Source organism: Colletotrichum spaethianum (genome assembly GCF_022836535.1).
Source record: "Colletotrichum spaethianum MAFF 239500 DNA, contig11, whole genome shotgun sequence".
Classification (NCBI taxonomy): domain Eukaryota; kingdom Fungi; phylum Ascomycota; class Sordariomycetes; order Glomerellales; family Glomerellaceae; genus Colletotrichum; species Colletotrichum spaethianum.
In genome coordinates, this window is record NW_026054781.1 from 1,058,838 (window position 1) to 1,078,433 (window position 19,596).

General features: G+C 55.5%; 6 protein-coding genes across 6 annotated transcripts; 2 read left to right on the forward strand and 4 right to left on the reverse strand.

The window, feature by feature from the left end:
- Nucleotides 1-2,083: 2,083 nt before the first annotated feature.
- On the forward strand, nt 2,084-3,187 carry ColSpa_05237 (uncharacterized protein; the record flags this gene model as incomplete). The annotated part of the gene is made up of 1 exon (XM_049271449.1): nt 2,084-3,187. The coding sequence occupies one exon, from the start codon at nt 2,084-2,086 to the stop codon at nt 3,185-3,187; it is 1,104 nt and encodes a 367-aa protein (XP_049127406.1).
- A 1,273-nt stretch (nt 3,188-4,460) lies between these two features.
- Nucleotides 4,461-7,463, reverse strand: ColSpa_05238 (pre-mRNA-splicing factor ATP-dependent RNA helicase-like protein cdc28; the record flags this gene model as incomplete). Its single annotated transcript, XM_049271450.1, has 1 exon — nt 4,461-7,463. One exon carries the CDS (start codon nt 7,461-7,463, stop codon nt 4,461-4,463), a length of 3,003 nt encoding a protein of 1,000 aa, XP_049127407.1.
- A 538-nt stretch (nt 7,464-8,001) lies between these two features.
- On the forward strand, nt 8,002-9,314 carry ColSpa_05239 (protein DnaJ-related SCJ1; the record flags this gene model as incomplete). Its single annotated transcript, XM_049271451.1, has 2 exons — nt 8,002-8,171; nt 8,240-9,314. The coding sequence occupies 2 exons, from the start codon at nt 8,002-8,004 to the stop codon at nt 9,312-9,314; spliced, it is 1,245 nt and encodes a 414-aa protein (XP_049127408.1).
- A 310-nt stretch (nt 9,315-9,624) lies between these two features.
- Nucleotides 9,625-9,912, reverse strand: ColSpa_05240 (uncharacterized protein; the record flags this gene model as incomplete). The annotated part of the gene is made up of 1 exon (XM_049271452.1): nt 9,625-9,912. One exon carries the CDS (start codon nt 9,910-9,912, stop codon nt 9,625-9,627), a length of 288 nt encoding a protein of 95 aa, XP_049127409.1.
- Nucleotides 9,913-10,449: 537 nt separating this feature from the next.
- Nucleotides 10,450-13,091, reverse strand: ColSpa_05241 (uncharacterized protein; the record flags this gene model as incomplete). Its single annotated transcript, XM_049271453.1, has 3 exons — nt 10,450-10,485; nt 10,531-10,832; nt 10,901-13,091. The coding sequence occupies 3 exons, from the start codon at nt 13,089-13,091 to the stop codon at nt 10,450-10,452; spliced, it is 2,529 nt and encodes an 842-aa protein (XP_049127410.1).
- A 3,732-nt stretch (nt 13,092-16,823) lies between these two features.
- Nucleotides 16,824-18,826, reverse strand: ColSpa_05242 (uncharacterized protein; the record flags this gene model as incomplete). Its single annotated transcript, XM_049271454.1, has 4 exons — nt 16,824-17,875; nt 17,934-17,999; nt 18,058-18,685; nt 18,788-18,826. 4 exons carry the CDS (start codon nt 18,824-18,826, stop codon nt 16,824-16,826), a joined length of 1,785 nt encoding a protein of 594 aa, XP_049127411.1.
- Between the last annotated feature and the right edge of the window lie 770 nt (nt 18,827-19,596).

The following is a 19,596-nucleotide window of genomic DNA, read 5'->3' on the forward strand; positions in this document are numbered from 1 at the left end:
CTCTCACAATGCCCGACGAGGGACCTTGGGTCTCGCAACGGATGGATGATTGAGTATCCGGGCAGAGTTTGCCGTAGTACGTAAGTTGCAAAGTGCAGAGTTAGGTGAGCGATCCCCCTGACGCCAAGCGAGAAAAAGCCTGAAGCCATCCATCGGAGGCTGCGGATGTCAACGGGGGGAGACCAACGGGGTATCATCAACCTAGGCCTAAAGCTTGGGTGGGAACATGACGGGGTGCCTGAGCTACGTGATACGGACGAGTGATTGGCTTGAGTGGTGTTCACGAGGCTTGGGCTCGGAATACCTTACTTTGGACGGTGTATCTGGTTGTTCTCGTCATCGTTTCATGGACAAACGGCACGAGATGACAGAACGAGCTTGGTAATGGAGTGAAGCCCAAGAGGGACTGTGCCTTGCAAGCGAGGGGAGTACCGAAAGGGAGTAAGGCAGATACTTGGGCAGAAGTGTGTGTTATTGCGGATGGGAGGGCACGCAGCATGTCACTGCCTCGTCCTTCGCGCGACATCACGTCAATGCCCGAACTCTATCCGTAAACAACTGCGCGACACGGGGGCCAACGTGACGGGCCCCCCTTTCACAAGCTGCCAGGGCGTTGTTGACGGGTGACTGACGGATGATGGTCCTTAGTGGCAGCATTAGTCCAGCACGCAGAAGGAACTTGAGCGAGGATGGCGGCAGAATAAAATGAACTAAATAAAACAAAAATAAAAGCTGCTGCTGCCATCCCGAACGCCTAAAGCTCCCGACGGGAATAATAGATCGGTCCTATCCCCCCTCCTCCCCTTCCCTTCCCAAAGCCTCCTCCCTCCAGTCTCCCAACACTCCCGAATACTTCTGCCATTTTGATTCTGTTCCCTCTTAACGTCTGCCATATCACGACTGTACAACAGACAGAAGGAAAGACCAACGTCGTCCGCGACTCTGGACGCATCGCATCTGCGGATACGCCCATCGGGACAAAAGGCACTCCACCAAGTAACCGGCCCACCAGCCATCCAGGCGAACTCCATCTCCAACCACCAACAAGGCACAGCGAACCCCGGCCTGGGCCTCTTTCTGCCTCTCTTGCAGATCAGCACACCGGCACCCGACCACCAACAAGGCTCCTGCAGCAGGGGTGAACGTGCGTGCCAATCTGCTTACTTGACGCCCTCGACCGTTGCGTCACACGGTCTCCAGCTTCGTCTGTCAATCAGGGACCTCTCGGGGTGGTCTGGATCGAGCGCCATTTTTCGAAGATAACTGACTGGCTGCGTCCGCTGCGGCAGAGGTGTTTGGTCATCCCCTCGAAAGAAAAAGAAAAAAAAAAAAAAGAGAACCAAGACCGACGGTAGACAAAAGGGCGACGACACCCGACTCTTGTCAAAGCTGAGAGCAAAAAGAGAACGCCATTCCGTGTAAATCATCATATTTCCCTCGCAACGGCTAGTGTCCTTCCCAATTCCTCCCCCAGGTCTTTCACACGCAAGGGAACACACTGCGCCCATCTTCAGCCCTTCCCTCCCCTCTCTTCCAACCAGGTCGAACGGTTGGTTTCGAATCCTTTCCGGTATGTACATCTTGATATTGCTATCCCGCCCAATGCACATCCCACCCCATGTTCAGTATCAATCTCTGGTTTCCTGCTGGGGGGCCACCACTGGCGTTGCTGCTGATGCGCCGCCCTTCGCCTTGCTTGCCTGTGACAGTCACCGCACTTGCACCCCCTTCCACTTTCCCCTTCCCTTGCAGTGACCCCAAAAAAAGGGCGAATCGCGGGAATCGACGTCAATCAGGGTCACAGGGCCACCAAGCCAATCTATTGTCCCCCCACCACCTGTTTTCCCATACCTCGTTCCTCTACGTCCTCTCCCCCTCTCCCCTTGGGTCTACAAAACATAACGTCAACGGCCGGGTCCCTGCTTGTTAGAGAGACATTCCCATTAACTTGGTCTTTCTGCCAGAACAAACCAAACCAAACCGAACCAAAAAAAAAAAAGTCACGGTATAATCGGCAAACCCACCTGCGCAAACACATTACACCCACAGCAACACCACCCAATCTGAACAACACTATATCAACATGAGTCTAGCAGAAGCAACGCCCCTCAGTGCCGGCCAGGCGGCTGTGAACCCCTCCGTCGCCGCTCACGTCGGTGTCGACAGACTAGGCGGCGATGCGACACCCCGCGCTTCGAGCCACCACAACTCAGAGACGGAAAGCAGCAAGAAAGACGTGAAGAACAAGGTGCGCGGACTGTTCGGGCTGGGGAAGAAGAAGGAAGACCCCAATGTCTCCAAGTCATCGTCGACCACTCCCGCATCAACCGCCACCAGCAACCCCTCCTTGTCGAGAGACGCCTCGAGGGCGTCTGCTCGGTCTACGCCATACATTGGCGACCACTCGCATGTGCATCCCTCGTCGCCAGGCCGCGGAATGTCCAGCTCCCCGCGAGTGCCCTCGCCAGCGGGCTCTCAGATTTTCGAGCGAGATGTCGACAACATGTCAATGAAGCCTCAATCGCCTGCCATTCCGTCGCACATCCAGACCGAGAACCACATCCCGCCAGTCCTGGATGCATCATCCGAGGCTATCACGGACAACCACCTCGACCCGGACTCCGTCGAGATCGTCACTCACGCACATCATCAGCCCGCCGCAGCAGCCGTGACCGGCGCGAATGGAACACCCCACACTGCCGATTCCATGTCCGCATCCTGGACTGACGAGCTCCGCGCATTTGCTGACCGCGACGATGCATCAAACGTCAACTCGCTCGACAACGCCGACGTGCGCAGACTGAGCTTCATCTCCTTCGCCGACGTCGTGCAGGCCGAGCATGGCGGCCACGGTGGCACGGCAGGCTCGCGGGACTCGATCCACGTCGCCGGTCTGACGTCCCTGTCGTCCATCAACGCCCGCTCGCCCTCGCCCATCCGGTCGCCCGTGTCGTCGCAAGGCCCCGGCACCTCGCCGCCGACGAGCAACCCAGCATCCGTCAAGGGGCTGGAAATGTCACCGGGCCGGAAATCCCTGGGTAGCCCCATTTCGTCCCATCACAATCTCAACATGAGCGGCGAGCTCAACATTGAGACGATGTCTCAGGCGCTCAGGCGCACGGGAAGCACAGATCTCAGCGGCGTGCGCAGCTTTCCGACGAGCCCGATTGAGGGACCGTCGCGTTGATAGCTGCAGGGCAGAGGATGAGAACAAAAAGCAAGCACGAGTTTAACGGTACGGAGTCGGAGGCAAACGGAGAACCATTGATACCAAAGTGGACGTTTCTATCGCGCGGTTTTATTTCCCGAATGACTTTTTTTTCTCTTCGGAACGTTTTCAATCAAAGCAAGCAGACAGAGCACTCCTTCGGAAGCTAGCTCACGGAGTAGGGAGGGAGATTGTTACTTCTTTTCAGGGGTCGTCTTTGGAGTTGTCGGGCAAAGAAAGATAAACCTCTTGTTGTTGGTCCGAATGATGTATGTGTGTGTGTGCGCGCGCGGTTGGCGTAGCGGGATCCCTCGTCGTCTCGAGACGGGAAATTCATTTCTTCCCGTCCTCAAGCGGTCTGAACCTGGATCAGTTGCACCTCTGTTGTTCCATCACGCGCACGCGCCTCCTAGGTAGGCCAAGGAAATTAAGGTTGCGATTTGGGGATCTGGGAAATAATTCGAAGCAAACTATTAAACTGTCAAAGGATTACGTTTCTCAGATCAAGGGTCCCTCCTGTCAAGCTTGAAAGACTGTGAAACTCGTTCTCGACACGTGGATAGCCGTTGGCGCTAGGTGCTCATTCGGATGGTTTAGTACGGCCTCTAGGCGGAACCAGGCCCGGAAACTCGCTCAACTAGCAACGGTTCTAACGCCAAAGGAAGAGAGGGGGGGGGGGGGGGTCTTGTCGCTGACGCAAGACCTCTGGGCGAGTCGGACGTCGAGTTTTTGGCCGAGGTAAAAGACATGGCCGCCCCTGTGCCTCTTGTGCATCATGAATGCAAAGGACATTCTAGAAGGAGCAAGAAAAACCTCTAAACCGACCCCGTGACCGCCACTCGCAGGCCATGGCTGCAAAACACACACACAGCATGTGGTCCCCTGCCGTCATTGTCCAAGTCGAAACAACAATTATCCTGTGCTTGTTTCCTTGTGAGATAGGGAGGGGGGTTTGTCAGGTTGGCATGGCCATGTGCTGCGTCGGCGGGAATTGAAACAGGACCGGGTGGTCGTCGATAACGGCGGGTGGTGATGATTCTAGCATCGCCAAGAGGGCTCGCACGCAATGGAGGATTGCAGAGAAGAAACGGACAAACTGACACCTCCGCGGGATTTCAACAGAACTGGGGGGACGTCAATGACACATTTGTTGACATAAACTCATCAATTACCCAATCTGGACCAGCCCCGTCGTCCCTCCGGAGTTTTACGCCGATGGCCGCCCCACAACCTTCTTTCAACCATCCCGGGTCTACCGCTCATAGTTCCTCGCCTTGGGCATCTTCTTCTCCTCCATGGCCTCCATGTCCTTCTGCTTGTAAAAGTGCGGCGCCAGCTCCGCCAGCCACTTGGGCTCGATGGGCATGCAGCTGCGCATGTACTCCTTCGTGGTCTGCACGAGCTCAAAATAGACGAGCATCTTGACGGGCGGGTCGACGCCCATGAGCACGGAGCTCGGGTGGACGTAGACGGTCGCGTTCTTCTTGACTGTGCGGTAGCTGTCGCCGCTGCGCTGCAGGCGCGCCGCGTTGGGGAAGAAGCCGGCCGTCAGCGCACGCTTGATGGGCTGCATGTTGCTCGCGCCGCAGGTCGAGGGGCTGACCTCGACGCGCTCGCAGAGCTTGGCGAGCTGGTCGCGCACGTCGCGGGCGCGGGTGAGGGAGCGCTGCTGCAGGAAGTTTTCGCGCGACCAGATGGGCGAGAAGTCGCTGTCGACCCACTGGTTCCAGATATTGAGCAGGGTGAGGTGGTCGCCACCCTCCTTGACGGTGAAGCGGGCGCGCGCGCTGTCGGCGTGGATCTTCTTGTCCTTGGGCCTGAAGAAGAGCGCCGATGCCTCGCTGAGCATCGAAACGACCGAGAGCACCTCCTCGACGCACCCCTCCTTGTCGGCGGCGAGAACCGCCTTGGCGAGCATCGGGTCTGTTGGGAACTCGGCCATCTGTCGGCCCATCTTCGTGAGCTCGCCCTTGTGGTTGAGCGCCTGCAGGGCAAAGAGCTGGTTTAGCGCGCCGATGAGGGCTTCCGTGGGAGGCGGGTCCATGAACTCGAAGTCGAGGAGCTCGTTGATGCCCAAGGACTTGAGCTGGAGCACGACGCCGTTGAGGTTTGTGCGCTGGATCTCGGGCATTGGTGATTCATCCATCTCGTTCATGTAGGCGAACTTGGTATACAGTCGGAAGCACTTTCCGGGACCGACACGACCGGCGCGACCGCTCCTCTGGTTCGCCGAGGCTCTCGAGCATGGCGTAACGACGAGGTTTGACATGCCCGTTGCCGGGTTGTAGACGTTCTCCTTGACGAAGCCCGGGTCGATGACGTAGACGATGCCGTCAATGGTCAAACTCGTCTCGGCGATGTTGGTGGCCAGAACAACCTTGCGAGCGCCTTCGGGCGTAGGCTCGAAGATCTTGGCTTGCAGTTCCGATGGCAGGTTGGCATAGATAGGGCAGATCACCAGCTCCTTAATACGGCTTCCCAGCTTTTTCGCCGTGTCTGCTATTTGTTGTTCAGCGGCGTCGATCTCGTCTTGACCCGTCAGAAACACGAGGATATCGCCCTTGCCCTGTGTCGTGTGAATCTGGAATACTGTCGTAATGGCGGCGGCCAAGTAGTTGGCTTCCGGCGCTGGCGTATAGTAAATATCGACCGGGTATCTTCGTCCGGGAATGTTGTAAATAGGAGCGTCGTCAAAATAGGCAGCAAACTTCTCAGCGTTCATTGTCGCGGACGAAATGAGAAGTTTCAAGTCTGGTCTCTCTCTCGCCAAGTCCTTGACCAGCGCGAGCAGAATGTCCGTATGGACGGTTCTCTCGTGAGCCTCATCAATCATGATGGCGGAGTATCCAGCGAGATCGGGCTCCGTCATGAACTCTCTTAGCAACATGCCGTCCGTCATGTACTTCAGAATGGTCTTGTCGCTGGTGTTGTCCTCAAAACGGATCGAGTAACCCACCTCCTGTCCGACCTTGACACCGACCTCGTCCGCTACACGCGCAGCGACACTCATCGCAGCCACACGACGTGGTTGCGTACACCCGACCTTCATGCCGTTCTTGGTGTACCCCGCCTCGTGCAGATACTGCGGCAGTTGCGTCGTCTTTCCGGAACCCGTCTCTCCGACAATGACGAGGATCTGGTATTTCTCCATCGCCGCGAGGAAGTCATCTCGGTATGCGTAGATGGGCAGGCTCCTCCTCGTCTCCTGGATCGAAAGCTGCTTCTTCTCAGCCGCCTCGATCTGGGCTGCCAAAAACTGCTGCTCTTTGGTCAGCTTGCCCTCCCCGGGCAAACTTGACCCCAGATTCCACTTGATGTACTGCTCCTCGTCCATGACGTAAGCGTAGTCGTCGTTCTCTCGTTCGGACCTCTGAATCTGTGCCTTGGCCTTGGTCGCTTGTTCTCTTTCCCACTCCTCGTGCTCCGTAACGAACTTTTCCTGTCCGTACTCGTCCTTCTCCACATACCTCTTGTACATGGCATCTTCCTTTCTCTTTCTGTCGATTTTGCCCTTCTCCGTGATGTAGTCCTCCGGTATGTAGTATCCATCCTTATGGTCGTCAATCTTCAGACGCTCCTCCGCCAACCGCAGAATCTCGCGGTTCTTGGCGAACTCGGCCTTCTCTTTTTCTGATAACCTGACGCCACTCCTAAGCTCTTCCGTCTCCTCGGCAACCTGTTTGCGGAGCAGGGCAAGCTTCTCGGCCTCTCGTTTCCCAAGGTACATCTGTCGACTCTTCATGCGCAGATCCTCCATGTTCGCCTTACGGTCCACCTCCGGCCGTCTGCTCTCGGAGCCGCCCTTGGACTTCTTGTCGTCCTTCTCACGTAACCGTTTCGCAAAGGCTTCGCGTTCTTCAATGTCGCGTTGGCGCTCCAGCTCCTCCTTCGCGCCGTCCGACAGGTCACCGTCGCGGTCTCGGTCATCATGGCTGAGCTTGACGCGCTTCGAAGCAGATTCCTGAAACTCGGGCTCGTCGTTCTCCTCGATTTCGTCGGCTTCCGATGGCGGATCTTCATCCGCCCACCTGTCGTCGTTGCCGGTATCCCTCTTGCGGTACTGTCTCGAAGGTCGGGCTGGTGATCTGGATCGCGATCGGCGTCTTGACGTTCTCTCGCTGCGGTCGCGATCCTTGTCCCTTTCGCGCGAGCGATCGCGGTGGCGCGACTTGTGTTTCTTCTTGTCCTTGACCACTTTCGTGGGGCCGACCTCGTCGTCCTCCATCGGGAGGAAGGCGTACTTTTTTGACGCCATGGCTGTAGGTGTCGATGAGAGAATCTATAGAAAACGCGCTCTTGGATTTGAGAAATGGTTCAAAGGTATGCCGAACAGGTTTCGAGGCAAGCACGAGCACTGCCTAGCGATGTCAAGTCATGAAAGTAGAGGCCTCAGTTGACGTGCCTGGCGTGCATCTCTGCGCATTCGTCTGAACCTCCACGGGCTCCACATCTTTTGCAGCAAGGTGTGGGGCGGATACTGCAAAGAAGCCGCTGTCCAATGATCACTCTTCGATAACATGTCTTATCGGACCTCTGCAGCTCCCTTCTTAACACGTTGGAACTTTACATTTTCGGAAGAAGCTGGCTCCCAATTGCGCTTGCTTTGGTCGGTATCTCTTACAATCATCTCCTTTCCTCCCTTTCCCACACATTCCTTGACAGGACTGCCTCTCCCCCGTCGCTCATTGAGGATTTGGTGAACACCGGGCTATTCGATACGAAAAGGATCAAGTATCTTTTTTATCTTTCATTATAACCTACTTTCCAAACGAATTACACCAAAGGGGAGCACGATGTTCCTCCGAGGGGCAGCACTTGTGCTGCTGCTCCTATGCCTCGTCCAGCTGGCCCTCTGTGCCGAGGACTACTACAACGTCCTCGGCATTGGAAAGTCCGCCTCAGACCGCGAGATCAAGTCCGCCTACCGTAAACTAAGCAAGAAATACCACCCCGATAAGAACCCGTACGCCGCACCCTCTTAGTCCTATAATGCTCGCCTACAGTTTCTTGAAGCTTACATACTCCCTCCAGTGGCGACGACACCGCAAAGGACAAGTTCGTCGAAGTCTCGGAAGCCTACGAAGCCCTCATCGATCCCGAAACCCGCAAGATCTACGACCAATACGGCCACGAGGGTCTCAAGCAGCAACAGCAAGGCGGCGGCTTCCACCGCCACGATCCCTTCGACGTCTTCTCCCGCTTCTTCGGCGGTGGCGGCCACTTTGGCGGCCACGGCCAGCGCCGCGGCCAGGACGTTAACGTGCGGATCGGCATCTCCCTCCGCGACTTCTACAACGGCATCAACACCGAGTTCCAGTGGGACAAGCAGCACATCTGCGAGGACTGCGACGGTACCGGTTCCGCTGATGGCACCGTCGACACCTGCGGCGTCTGCGGCGGCCGTGGCGTGCGCATCGTCAAACACCAGCTCGCGCCCGGCATGTTCCAGCAGGTCCAGATGCAGTGCGACGCTTGCGGCGGCCGTGGTCAGAGCATCAAGCACAAGTGCCACACCTGTGGCGGCGCGCGCGTCGTAAGGAAGCCTACGAGCGTTCAACTCACCGTCGCGCGGGGTGCTGCGAGGGATAGCCAGATCGTGTACGATAACGAGGCGGACGCGAGCCCAGACTACGTTGCTGGCAACTTGATTGTCACGCTGGCTGAGAAGGAGCCAGAGCTCGAGCAGGACAACCCTGACCATGTCGACGGCATTTTCTTCAGGCGCAAGGACCATGACCTCTACTGGACCGAGGTGCTTTCGCTGCGCGAGGCGTGGATGGGAGACTGGACGCGGAACCTAACGCATCTTGACGGGCACATTGTGCGCCTCGGTCGCGAAAGGGGCCAAATCGTCCAGCCAGGCCACGTGGAGACGGTCAAGGGTGAGGGCATGCCCGTGTACCACGAGGACGGCGACAGTGTGTATCACAAGACGGAATTCGGCAACCTGTACGTCGACTACGTCGTCGTGCTGCCGGATCAGATGGAGTCGGGCATGGAAAAGGAGTTCTGGAGCGTCTTCCAGAAGTGGCGGGGCAAGGTCGGCGTCGACCTACACAAGGACAGCGGGCGGCCAGAGAAGCCCGTGATTCACGACGAATTATGATGAAAGATGTTGATAATGTGAGATAGAAATAGACGGCCAAATACATGTGCACATAAGCCTGGCTTCCTCACTGTTCTAGTCACCAATATATTGGTTGCATGCTAGAAAGGATTTGCAAGTCTACCTGGCAGTAATCAAGCTCTGTGTATTCATGGTCTATCGGCAACATCTCATTCGTTAATATTTCGAATCAGAATCATAAGTCGTTAGATCTCCCATCATGTCGTGTCTAGATACCCAAGCCAAAGATTGGAAAAGGCGCCCCCATACACACAAGATCATTAAATCGAAATCAAAAAGTCATAAATCGTCAGTTGCTTCTCCTCCTTCTCCGCCGCCGGCCGTGGTAATCCTCCTCTTCATCCGTTTCCTCAATCCTGCGCGACTGTCCACCACCATGTTGCACCTCCTGCACAATTCCAACGACATCCTTCAACAGAGTCTTCCAGCTGCCTTGCCCGCTAACCATGCTTTCAATATCGCTTGCAATTCTTTGCACCGTGTCATCGTCTGTACCGCCGACAGCCCACGCCCCACTTGAGTGCCAGCCGTTGCCGTTTCGCGGGCGGTTTTCGAAAGCGCCTTGCCTCCACCTCATGGCTCCCGTACTGCCGAGGGGGCGGCCCTCGGAGTCAAACCGATCAGGCAGAACCTCGACCTCGTCACTCGATTCAAAAGGAGATTCCGCTCCCCGCTTGCGACGCACAGCTAACGGTCTACTTGAAGAAGGGTCTGACGAGGAGCGTCGGCGGCTGAGGACAGGACGCAGACTTTCTAGCTGTTCTTCACTAAGTGAGGGAGGTTCTTGTTCTTTCTTGGTCTCTTCCTCTGCTTGTTGCTCTTGTTCTAGATGATGCCTACGCAGAGTTTGCGATGATTGAGGGGAAAGTGGAATGAAAGTAACGGATTTAGAGGATGAGTGTTGCGGCGCGTGGGGACGCTTGTCGGACACGACACTCGACATCGAAGAGGGCGATGGGGACCGAGACGGAGACCGAGGCTGGGATTGAGAACGAGACCGGGATAGTGACCCCGGCAAAAATTGCTTGACACGTTCTCGCCATTTCAGACCATCTACAAGCATGTCAGTCATGGTTGTACCTTCGAGTGAAGAAAGTCACAAAAGAAACAACGATTAGATCAACCCACCCTCACGGCCCAGACCGGCTGGCTGGGCATCTTGTGGTGAGGCGCTACGAGATTTATCATCACTCACATGGTCAGGACCGAATCTCGTTCCCGGCGGGGGACCACCCGAAGGCGGAGGGGGAGGGTAGCCTCCAGCACCTCCGGTAGCCATAGGCGGGGAAGGCCCCATTGGTGGCCCTGGAGGGTATTCTTGGGGGTACGGCGGGTACTGGTCCCTCAAGTTGGAAGTCGAGATGTTGGGATGCTGAGTGAAGCCCGCAGAGGCGGCCGGCGGCGGCGGATAGTAAGAACCGCCAGATGCATGAAGCGGCGACGGTGGACGACTGTAGTCGTCGTAGTACCCATCATCTCGAGCAGTGTCTTCATACCCTGTCAAGATTGTCAGCAGTGCTCTCTGCAGCTTAACAAACACTCAATGAGCCTCATAATCTACGTACTCTTGCGGTCCCTTTCACGGTCCCTATTCCTCAGTCGGTCTGTGCTTCGTTCCCTGCTGTATGCCCGGTCTCGTGAGTGGGCTCTGTCACGGGAGATTGACCTATCTCTGGAGCGGGATCTGGCGCTCCGTTCCCTCGACCTGCGGTCCTCGTCCTTCTCCTTCTTCTTCTGATACTGCTTAATTCCGATAGCAGCGGCCCCCGTCCCCACTGCTGCTGCTGCCATGTCTCTCAACCGACTCTTGCTCCTCTTCTTCGCTGGCTCGGGTTCGTCGTAATCATCGCCCGACATACGTCGGTGTCGACGGCGTCGCCTCTCGTTCGCTGCAGACTCGTACCCATCATCAGGCGGGTACGGCGGATCGGTCGGCAGCGGTGAAGTCCCGTACTCAACTAAGCCTAGCTCAGGATCAGCGCTGCGCGGCTCGGAATATACAGAGCGGGCCTGAGACCTGCTGCGCGACCGACGATGTTCACGCCGTTCCCGTCGGGTTTCTTCCTCGTACTCCTGGTCGCTCAGTTCGCGATCCAGTTCACGGTCCTTCTTTTCCTTGCGGTTCTTATAAATCTTACTTGCCACACCTCCAGCTAAGCCAGCGGCAACAACCTCCGCTCCAGTCCTGATGCGAGACTTGGACCGCGAACGGCTCCTGGACTTGGACTTGTTGCGGAAGTGTTGTACCAGACCAGCAGCGGCAGCTGTTGCAGCTGCAGCCTTGGCAACGGACCGACTCCGGCTCTTGCGGCTCTTGCGGCTACGGCTGCGAGACCTAGACACCGAGTAGCTCGAGACAGAGTAACCTCGGTTTCTGCTCCGGCCACGGCGCAGTTCTTCCTTTTCGATCTTGCCGCTCTGGTAGTACTTGGCCGCACCTGCTACTGCGAGGGCAGCAGCGGCAATGCCCAGGCCAGTCTTGATCCTAGAGCTGCGGCTGCGGGATCTCGAACGAGACCTGTAGTGATCGTCATGGTAGGTATCTTCATATGCGCTACGAGCTCGTCGGATGATTTCCGTGCCCAAACCACCGATGGCAGCGCCTGCAAGCACTTTGCTTCCGCGGTTGGAGGCTATTTCGCCACGGCTGTCTCTCCGGCTTGCAGCGAGCGCTGCAATGCCGGCACCGGCAAGAGCTCCTTCCGCAAGATGGCGCTTGTGGTGGTGGTCAGAGCTGGAGCTCCTGTTCCGGCGGATGACGGTTCGCTTCATGTAGTAGTCTTCATCGTCGCTGATGTAGTCCCGGCCACGTCCTCGGCGGTCATAATGATACTCACGTTCGTCCCGGCGGTAGGGACCGACGTCTTTGGTCTCCCGGCGGTAGTAGTACTCATCCTCGCGAGGCTCGCGACGGACCATTTCGCGAGGAGCCTCACGCTCTCTCAAAACGACGATGCCAGGGTCTTGACGAGGGACAATAATGGGAGCGGGTGCGGGCGCCTCCTGAACGATGATCTTCTGGGGTTCGGGTGCCTGTTGGCGGATAATGACAGGCTGGGGAATAGGCGGGGGGCTGATAGGAGAGTAGTATTCGGTCTCCTTGCGGTATCTCTCGACTTCTGCTCCACCATGATCGTCTCGGTATTCCTCGACACGCTTCTCAACCTTGACGTCACCGTCCTCGCGGCGCTCTACACGCTTGTCGACGCGGACTTCTGTCTCGGGCTCGTGGTGGTGATGGTGGTGATGATCCCAGGATCCTCTGGAGCGGCGGTCCCAGTCGACTCGCTCGCGCTCGCGTTCACGTTCAACCTCAATGACACTTCGGTTGTCGGCAACACTGCGGACATCGTCGAAACGGTTGTCGTCGAAGCGTCCACGCTCACGCTCACGCTCGTAGTTGATTTGCGAGACGACACTACGAGCCTCGCCTCTATAGGGGTCAACGACATCGCGCTCACGCTCGCGCTCAACTACCTGGCGCTCGACAACCTGGGTCCGAGACTCATATGCGGAGCGTGGACGCTCGGGGGCATAGCCATATTCGCCGGAGTTGCGCAGCGGGTAGCCTGAATATCGGGATCGGCGGTCGTCGTCATCAATTTCGACTCGCTCTGTGCGCTCGACCGTGTCAACGCGCCTGGGTCCTCCTACTTTGTAACGGCGGACAGTAGTGGACTTGTATCGGTCTTCATCGGATGAGTAGTCGGTCGGCTCCCGGTAAACCCGGGTCGACTCTCTGTAGACTCCAGCCATCGCTAAATGCGACGGGAGCGAAGACGGCAGCGCTGTTTGCGGAAAGCGGCAGGTGAAAGTCAAACGGGCGACACGGTTCGGTTCGCTTTGGTGTAGGTTTGCGGGGGGTTGAACACAAAGGATGTGCGATGATGACGGAGGGGAGCCACGGATTAAATGGTGTGCATGAGTGACTGGTCGGCTAGGAGCGCAGGTGGTAGATTGATTTATTGGAAGGCTGGTGGAACTGCGACGGCCTCTGGTTGGGCGGGAGCGGAAAGCCTGTCTATTGAATACACGAGCCGATGCACTACGTACTTTTGTCTTGCCAGTGAAATGGCCACAACTGGGTGTGTGATGAAGAGGGGAATGCCTGGGAGAAGGACAGAGAAGTGGGTGGAGAGCGGTTCGGGACAGAAAGAGGGTGGAGGGGACGGGGAGGGGGAGGGACGTGGAAAGGAAGGGACGGCAAGCAATGGAAATGGAGGGGCACCCGTGGTTTCGGGCTGAGATGGGAAAGTGCCATGACAGGCAGGATTGCAGCAGGAGGAGCAGGGCAGGTGGTGATGGACCTAGCGCCTCCTATTCTCTAAGGCAAGGCAGAGACGTCTGACTGATTGTTCTGAAGCAACCCCAGCCCATCATCCTCTTCCCTCCTCCCCTGAGGCTCTCTCTGGACCAAGGCATCAAGCCACGGGAGAGGAGCGAGTCCGGCGTTGTCGGTGTCCGCCGCCAGGTCAAGACGGTCCGGCCAAGGTCAGCACATGGGAATGTGACTCCTGTCGCAGTACTAATTATACGCAGCTAAGTGCAGGCCCTCGAAGGGTGTCCCATGTCATTCCCCCCTCCAAGACACGAAAGCTCCTCGTTTGATGGCGACCAGCCAGCAGGGTCTACAGGCACTTTCTCCGCCGATACTGGCTCCTTTTCTCCCATGCAAGGTCGTATTGTCTGCATTATTGCGTCTCATTATTCCAGGTAGAGACAAAAAAAATTGACCAGCTTTCTAACCCGTCCAGACACCCTTCGGAAACCATCAGAGCCGATCCTCCTTCATATTGATCACCTCCTGTCGCGGGGCTCGCGATGCCAAAATGTTACGTCATTTGTACTGGCCATGTTCAAACCCACATGAGAAAAGCATCCAACATTATCCGACACCTCGTCCATCACCCCTCGCCGAAAACTGGCCACGAGTGAGACGTAAAATTAGCACGACTCTCGAGCACCTACTAGAACCACTTTTTCCCAACAAAAGATGGTAATGCTTCCTCAGCCAAAACTGAGTGTCGACGACCAAGGCAGCCTTGTGACCAGGCAGGTTTGGTGCGGCATGCCATCCGAAGCCTGGGAGGGTGGGCGGCTCAGGGCAACCACAGGCCACGACACCTTGCAAGCGGCCTTGTCATCTGCCCCTATCCTTGTCATTTGCGACAGCTGGTCAGAGTTCAACAAGACGCCCCGCAGCTGTTCGGAGGGGCTGGTGGGTGAGAGTACTGTACATAGTAGATGGGCACGATGAGAAAAGAGCGACACGGTTCGACGCCTACCTCCCGAAGAAACTCTTATCCGAACGAACGAGCCTTTCTTTGAGGCTATAGGCAATCTTAGCCCCCAATACTCGGGAAAAGCCAAGCTAAGAATCTTGACAGTTCAGACGGCGTCCACGGTGGCAGAGTTCACAGATGCAGCGCATCGCCTCTTCTCATGTTTTGAACCCTGGAATATTCTGCCCCGCTTCGTCGCAGCCTGGTGTCGTCATGGCACGGAAGACCAAATACAGAGTACAGATGCACCCAGTGCCATCGTGCTGCCGCATCTCTGGGTTCTAGCCCCGCCGGAACGCCAGAACGCCTCGGGAAGCGTGAGGAACACTCTCATCTCGCTCCACCTTGGGCCTGGCCTGGCCTACTAGTCGAGCAGTCGATGGAGAAGAGCCCTGCCCGACGACGATGGCAAAGCCGCAAACCTCCATCGCTAGCATCTTCTACCTTCAGAAAGGTCATCATATGTCGGGATGGGCCCTGCTTCACTGCCACGACATCCCGTCCGCTGCCAACCTTTTTCTTGCGCTGCACTGCTGGGAAACCTCGGTACCCCAAATCTGATTCCAGGAAATGTTCTCTTAGTTTCTGCATTAATGTGACCATCTTCCAAGTTCTGCGTGCCATCCAGCAGAAACCCTTCGACATTTGACCAGTTGCAGAGCTGTCTCCGTCTTGCTGCATGCGGTCGGCACTTGACCTTGACCTGCAGTCCGTGGTGGCTCATCTGCTCCGCCCGAAGCTGCTACTCACCGTCGACATCCCAGGACCCCCGAGACCTCCAAGCCCCAAAGGCTTGGAGCCGCGTGGGCGCCGGCCTGCATCCCGTTGTGGCTTGTCAATGTTGCATCTCAACTATTGGTTCGCAGGCATTCGCACGGAAATGGGGCATGCACCGCTGCCAATGCCGGGGCTCGCCGACGACTCGGTGTCAGACAGGATTTCGCTAAGACACAGAGCAAGTCCCAGCGGCTCTGTTGTATCATGAGTTTCTGACAGAGTCATCACGTGGGAAGACAGGAGAGATCGATTCAAAGAGCAAAAGGTATATTCTGCTGTTTTCTAATATACGGAAGGCGTAACCACGGACTGCCAAATGAGTTCCACTGCAGAACTTTCTAACTAGGATCTGAGAATTCTCGTTAGTCAGGTGACTCCTTACAAGCGGCTACTTGAGAACAGAGCGATCGTGTGTCGATTCAGAATTTTCAGTGTGAATAAATGATCATTTAATAAGATATCAATACAAATGGGAATTAACCCGGTATCATCTTTAAGGACGGTGTAAGGAAGGATTAGGTGAGGAAAAATTCATCTACATACCATGAGTGATATCGGATCAGACAAGCCTTAGCTAACGCCCGGTCTCAAGTCTGCAAAAGACTGATGAGGGCGATGCTACCGGGACGTCTCGAAAGCACGTCTGATCCTAATTTTGTCGACAAGTGACCAACTCTTGTTGTTGGCTTTCGGTTTGATGAAGGACAGTCGAAGAGAAGAAATTTCTGCGGCTGGTCTGATTTTATTTGTCAGGTAGCGTGGGGTCGTGTTATGTAAGCGAGATTTCCTGCCGACGCACGTTCCATCTCAAGGCTCACTCTCATGCCAGCTGACACTGTGAACGATTTTTACCATCGTGTCCCCAACTTCATCATCACATTTATGTGAAATAGCAATCCTAAGCCCACATTAGTGAGCCAGCTGTTTTAGGCATCATCTCAAAAGATTCTGGTGTAATTATAACAGCAAGATATTTGAGATTAACCTATAAAGACTACCACTACATATGAGCCCAATGGCCTCCAAGGGTAATGACAGACCGCGCGAGCCAGCATCATACTGGAACCATTAACACAAGATTACCATGGAGTAACCCGCCTTGCTAAGAGTCTGCCATACACAGGGCATTTTACCCAAACGCCAGTAGCAATACGCCAGATCTAACATATGGGTGACATGGTAGTAGAGTCGTATGCTTGGTTTAAACGATATAAAGTTTGCATGTTGTCTCATTTCATTGAGGCCATCCTGACTCCTGATCGCACAACTCATATCAAACTGCCTAGGTTCATCCGCATGAGCTTCTATCAAGGAGCTACCATAATACCAGTGACCGCTTGTTCGATTGTCGTTCATTATCGATATTGGTGTCTGTGAATAGCTTCCATTCGTAACGTGTTCGCGAATGTCTTTTGGATCAACATCCATTTCAGAGATCATCGGCCTTGCGCCACCCACCAAACCAGAGAATGGGCCACCCCCAGAAGCTCTTCACGTTCTGAAGCGTTTTCCCAACAGAATTACCCTCCAAATCTTTTGGAAGAGGTGCTTTGCGACCCTTACCGGCGCTGATGGGCAAGATCTCCGGCTCGAGGCTTGCCTCTTCCGTCCCCATCAGCACGCTTCCTCTCGCATCAACAGCTTCGGCCATAACCCTTTTAACCCGTCGACCAGGAACACGTAACAACGTCTCGAACCTCTTTCTCTCCGTCTCGCCCAAAAACTCCCTCGAGCCAAGCTCATCACTAACCTCATAGAACCGCCAAGCTCTGGTCTCGGTATCCCCATTCCATGAAACATACACCGTCGTGCCCTCCCCATTCTCGAGCGCTACAATCGCCGGCTCCTCGGAGGGTAAGCCAGTCCAGTTGAACCGAAAGGCACGGTAATTCTCCACTCCGACGCCGAGGGCACCCGAGTCCATGTACGCGTGGAATACGGGTGTGCCGTCTGCTTTGAATTCCGTCACAGCGCCGGACGAGCCCCAGTTGACGAGGGCGTTGCCGCCCGGCAGTATCTGCGTCGACCCCTGACTCTTGGAGCGCGGGTCGTCGGGCGGATAGAACCCTTGCACGAGCTCGGCCTTCCAAGTTTGCGTGTTTATGCGGATGATCTTGCCGCTGCTCGTTGGGGCTGTGTGTACTTCCCCGCCGTCGTCGTGCTCCGTCCCATGCGCGCTGTTGTCGTACAAGCTAATGACTTCCTCGCTGTTTTCGGTGTCCTGCGAGAGCCAGCGCGCGTGGTGCTGGAAGCAAAAGTCGACGCCGCCACCGAGGGCAAAAGAGCTGTTCGTGCCAGCAAGGCGCCATATGATGGAGCCGTCGGTACCGTTGATCTTATGCACTGCACAGGCGTCGCGGGCGGAGATGAGGTAGTTTCCGGCCGGATCTTTGTCGACGCTGTTGATGTGGAAGTAGTCCCAAGCATCAGAGCTGTTGTAGCCGGATCCGGCTTGTCCCGGATTGATGGGCAGGATGGCCTCTGCGATGGGTGTTAAGATTATGTTTTAGACTAGAGTGAGGTGTTGGGGGTTTCTTACCGTCTGGTGAGACATGGTCCAGACTCGACCATTCAAAGAGGAGCCTGCCGGTGGCGATGTCGAGTTCTGATCGATTTGTCAACACTTTCAAACATACTCTTACAGCTGGGAAAAGAAACCCTACCCTGTATAATGGCATTCACAATCCACTGCTGCTCAGGTTTCGCGCCCCAAGGCGTCAAATCTCTCGGCACAGGCTGATAGATCTGGATCAATCCCGTCTCCTCATTCACGACATGGAACTCATGCTTATCAACCAACTTGTGATTTCCTGCCCTCAACTCGCGGATCGTCTCGTAGTGCTGGTTCAGAATCGTGATGTGCCCATGTCCGTGTCCGTAACCGGCGTTGTGGTCGCCCTCAAAGCTGAACAGCACGTCGCGGCCCCGCCACCGTGCGGCCTGGAAGTTTGTCGCCCAGATGCTGTAAATTGCATACCCGGACCACACAAGGTCGCCGTCGTCGCGAAGGACGTAAGGTCCCGCCTGGCGCGGGCCGTGTTGTGCCGTAGGCGTGTCGGGCAGGCCGGCGAAGGGGGCAACGAAGAGGTAACCTGGTTCTACAGCGGAGGGAGCGGCGGGAATGGTGATATTGAGGCGTGGAGGTGCGAGGTCTGGGCGGGAGCGAAACTGCCAGTCTGCAACTACTAAGCCGGAAAGAGTAGCGCGGAGGTTGCTAGCATGGTGGCTGAGCAATGCTTCATCATGTGGATATGTAGGGTTGTCGGATACGAGTGGTTGCTTCAAATTCTCCTGTTCGTGTTACCCTTTGTCAAATGGGAGTAAGTTTAAATTGACGAAGTAAGTCAAAGTGAGCCCTAGTATCAATAGAACTGGGTTAGAAATCCCCTATACTTTCTCTCTAATCTTTATGTGTCCACGCCTTCTGATCATTTTGCAACTCTGTCTCTTCTCTTTCAAAAGGTGAGAAGACACCCGGCACTTTTCAACAATTTCAGCTTCCCCTCACTGTCGTAAGGTCTATGTACCGGGAGTAGGTATCCTTGCATTGTTGCAAGTGCCTGGAATAACGGTATCATAGGATAATATGCCGACACAAATCCAACAAAGATCGACGATAAAATTTGTCAGATCTCATTCGCTTTGTAGGTCCACCTCAATTTGTTCAGCTTACATCTTTAACGTAATGTGCAAAGTCTTGTTACCTAGTGTCACAAAATCTGGATAAAGAGGAATCTGTTGGGGGGTTTTGGTCCAGAATGGTTACATTCGGGATCTCCTCTTTCGGCACAGAGAAGGACATCTTCCATGGCGTGCTCGGTATGAATCATTTGGCACATACTGCAGATCCTACCATCCCCACGCTACCAGTAGGTCCAATATACAGTGATAAACCAGACTTGAACATCTTAACAAACCTATCGCATTCATAGGCAAGCTACTGTACATGCAAGCTCATATGTATTGATGATGTCATTCGCACATTCCGGCACTGGTCAGGAACAATGCCGCGCAGCATTAGTGTGGGGTGGCCGAAGACTCCGTTGTCAGGCATGTCTTTCAAACCCTGGATCGAGACCGAAAGCCACTTACGGGCCGCATATTGCGTGCTCAAGATATTGATGGTGTGATATATCAGTGCATGTCAACTCGCTGGCTGCCGGACCAAGGATGTCCAGCCCGGCACCGATCCCCCATCTATG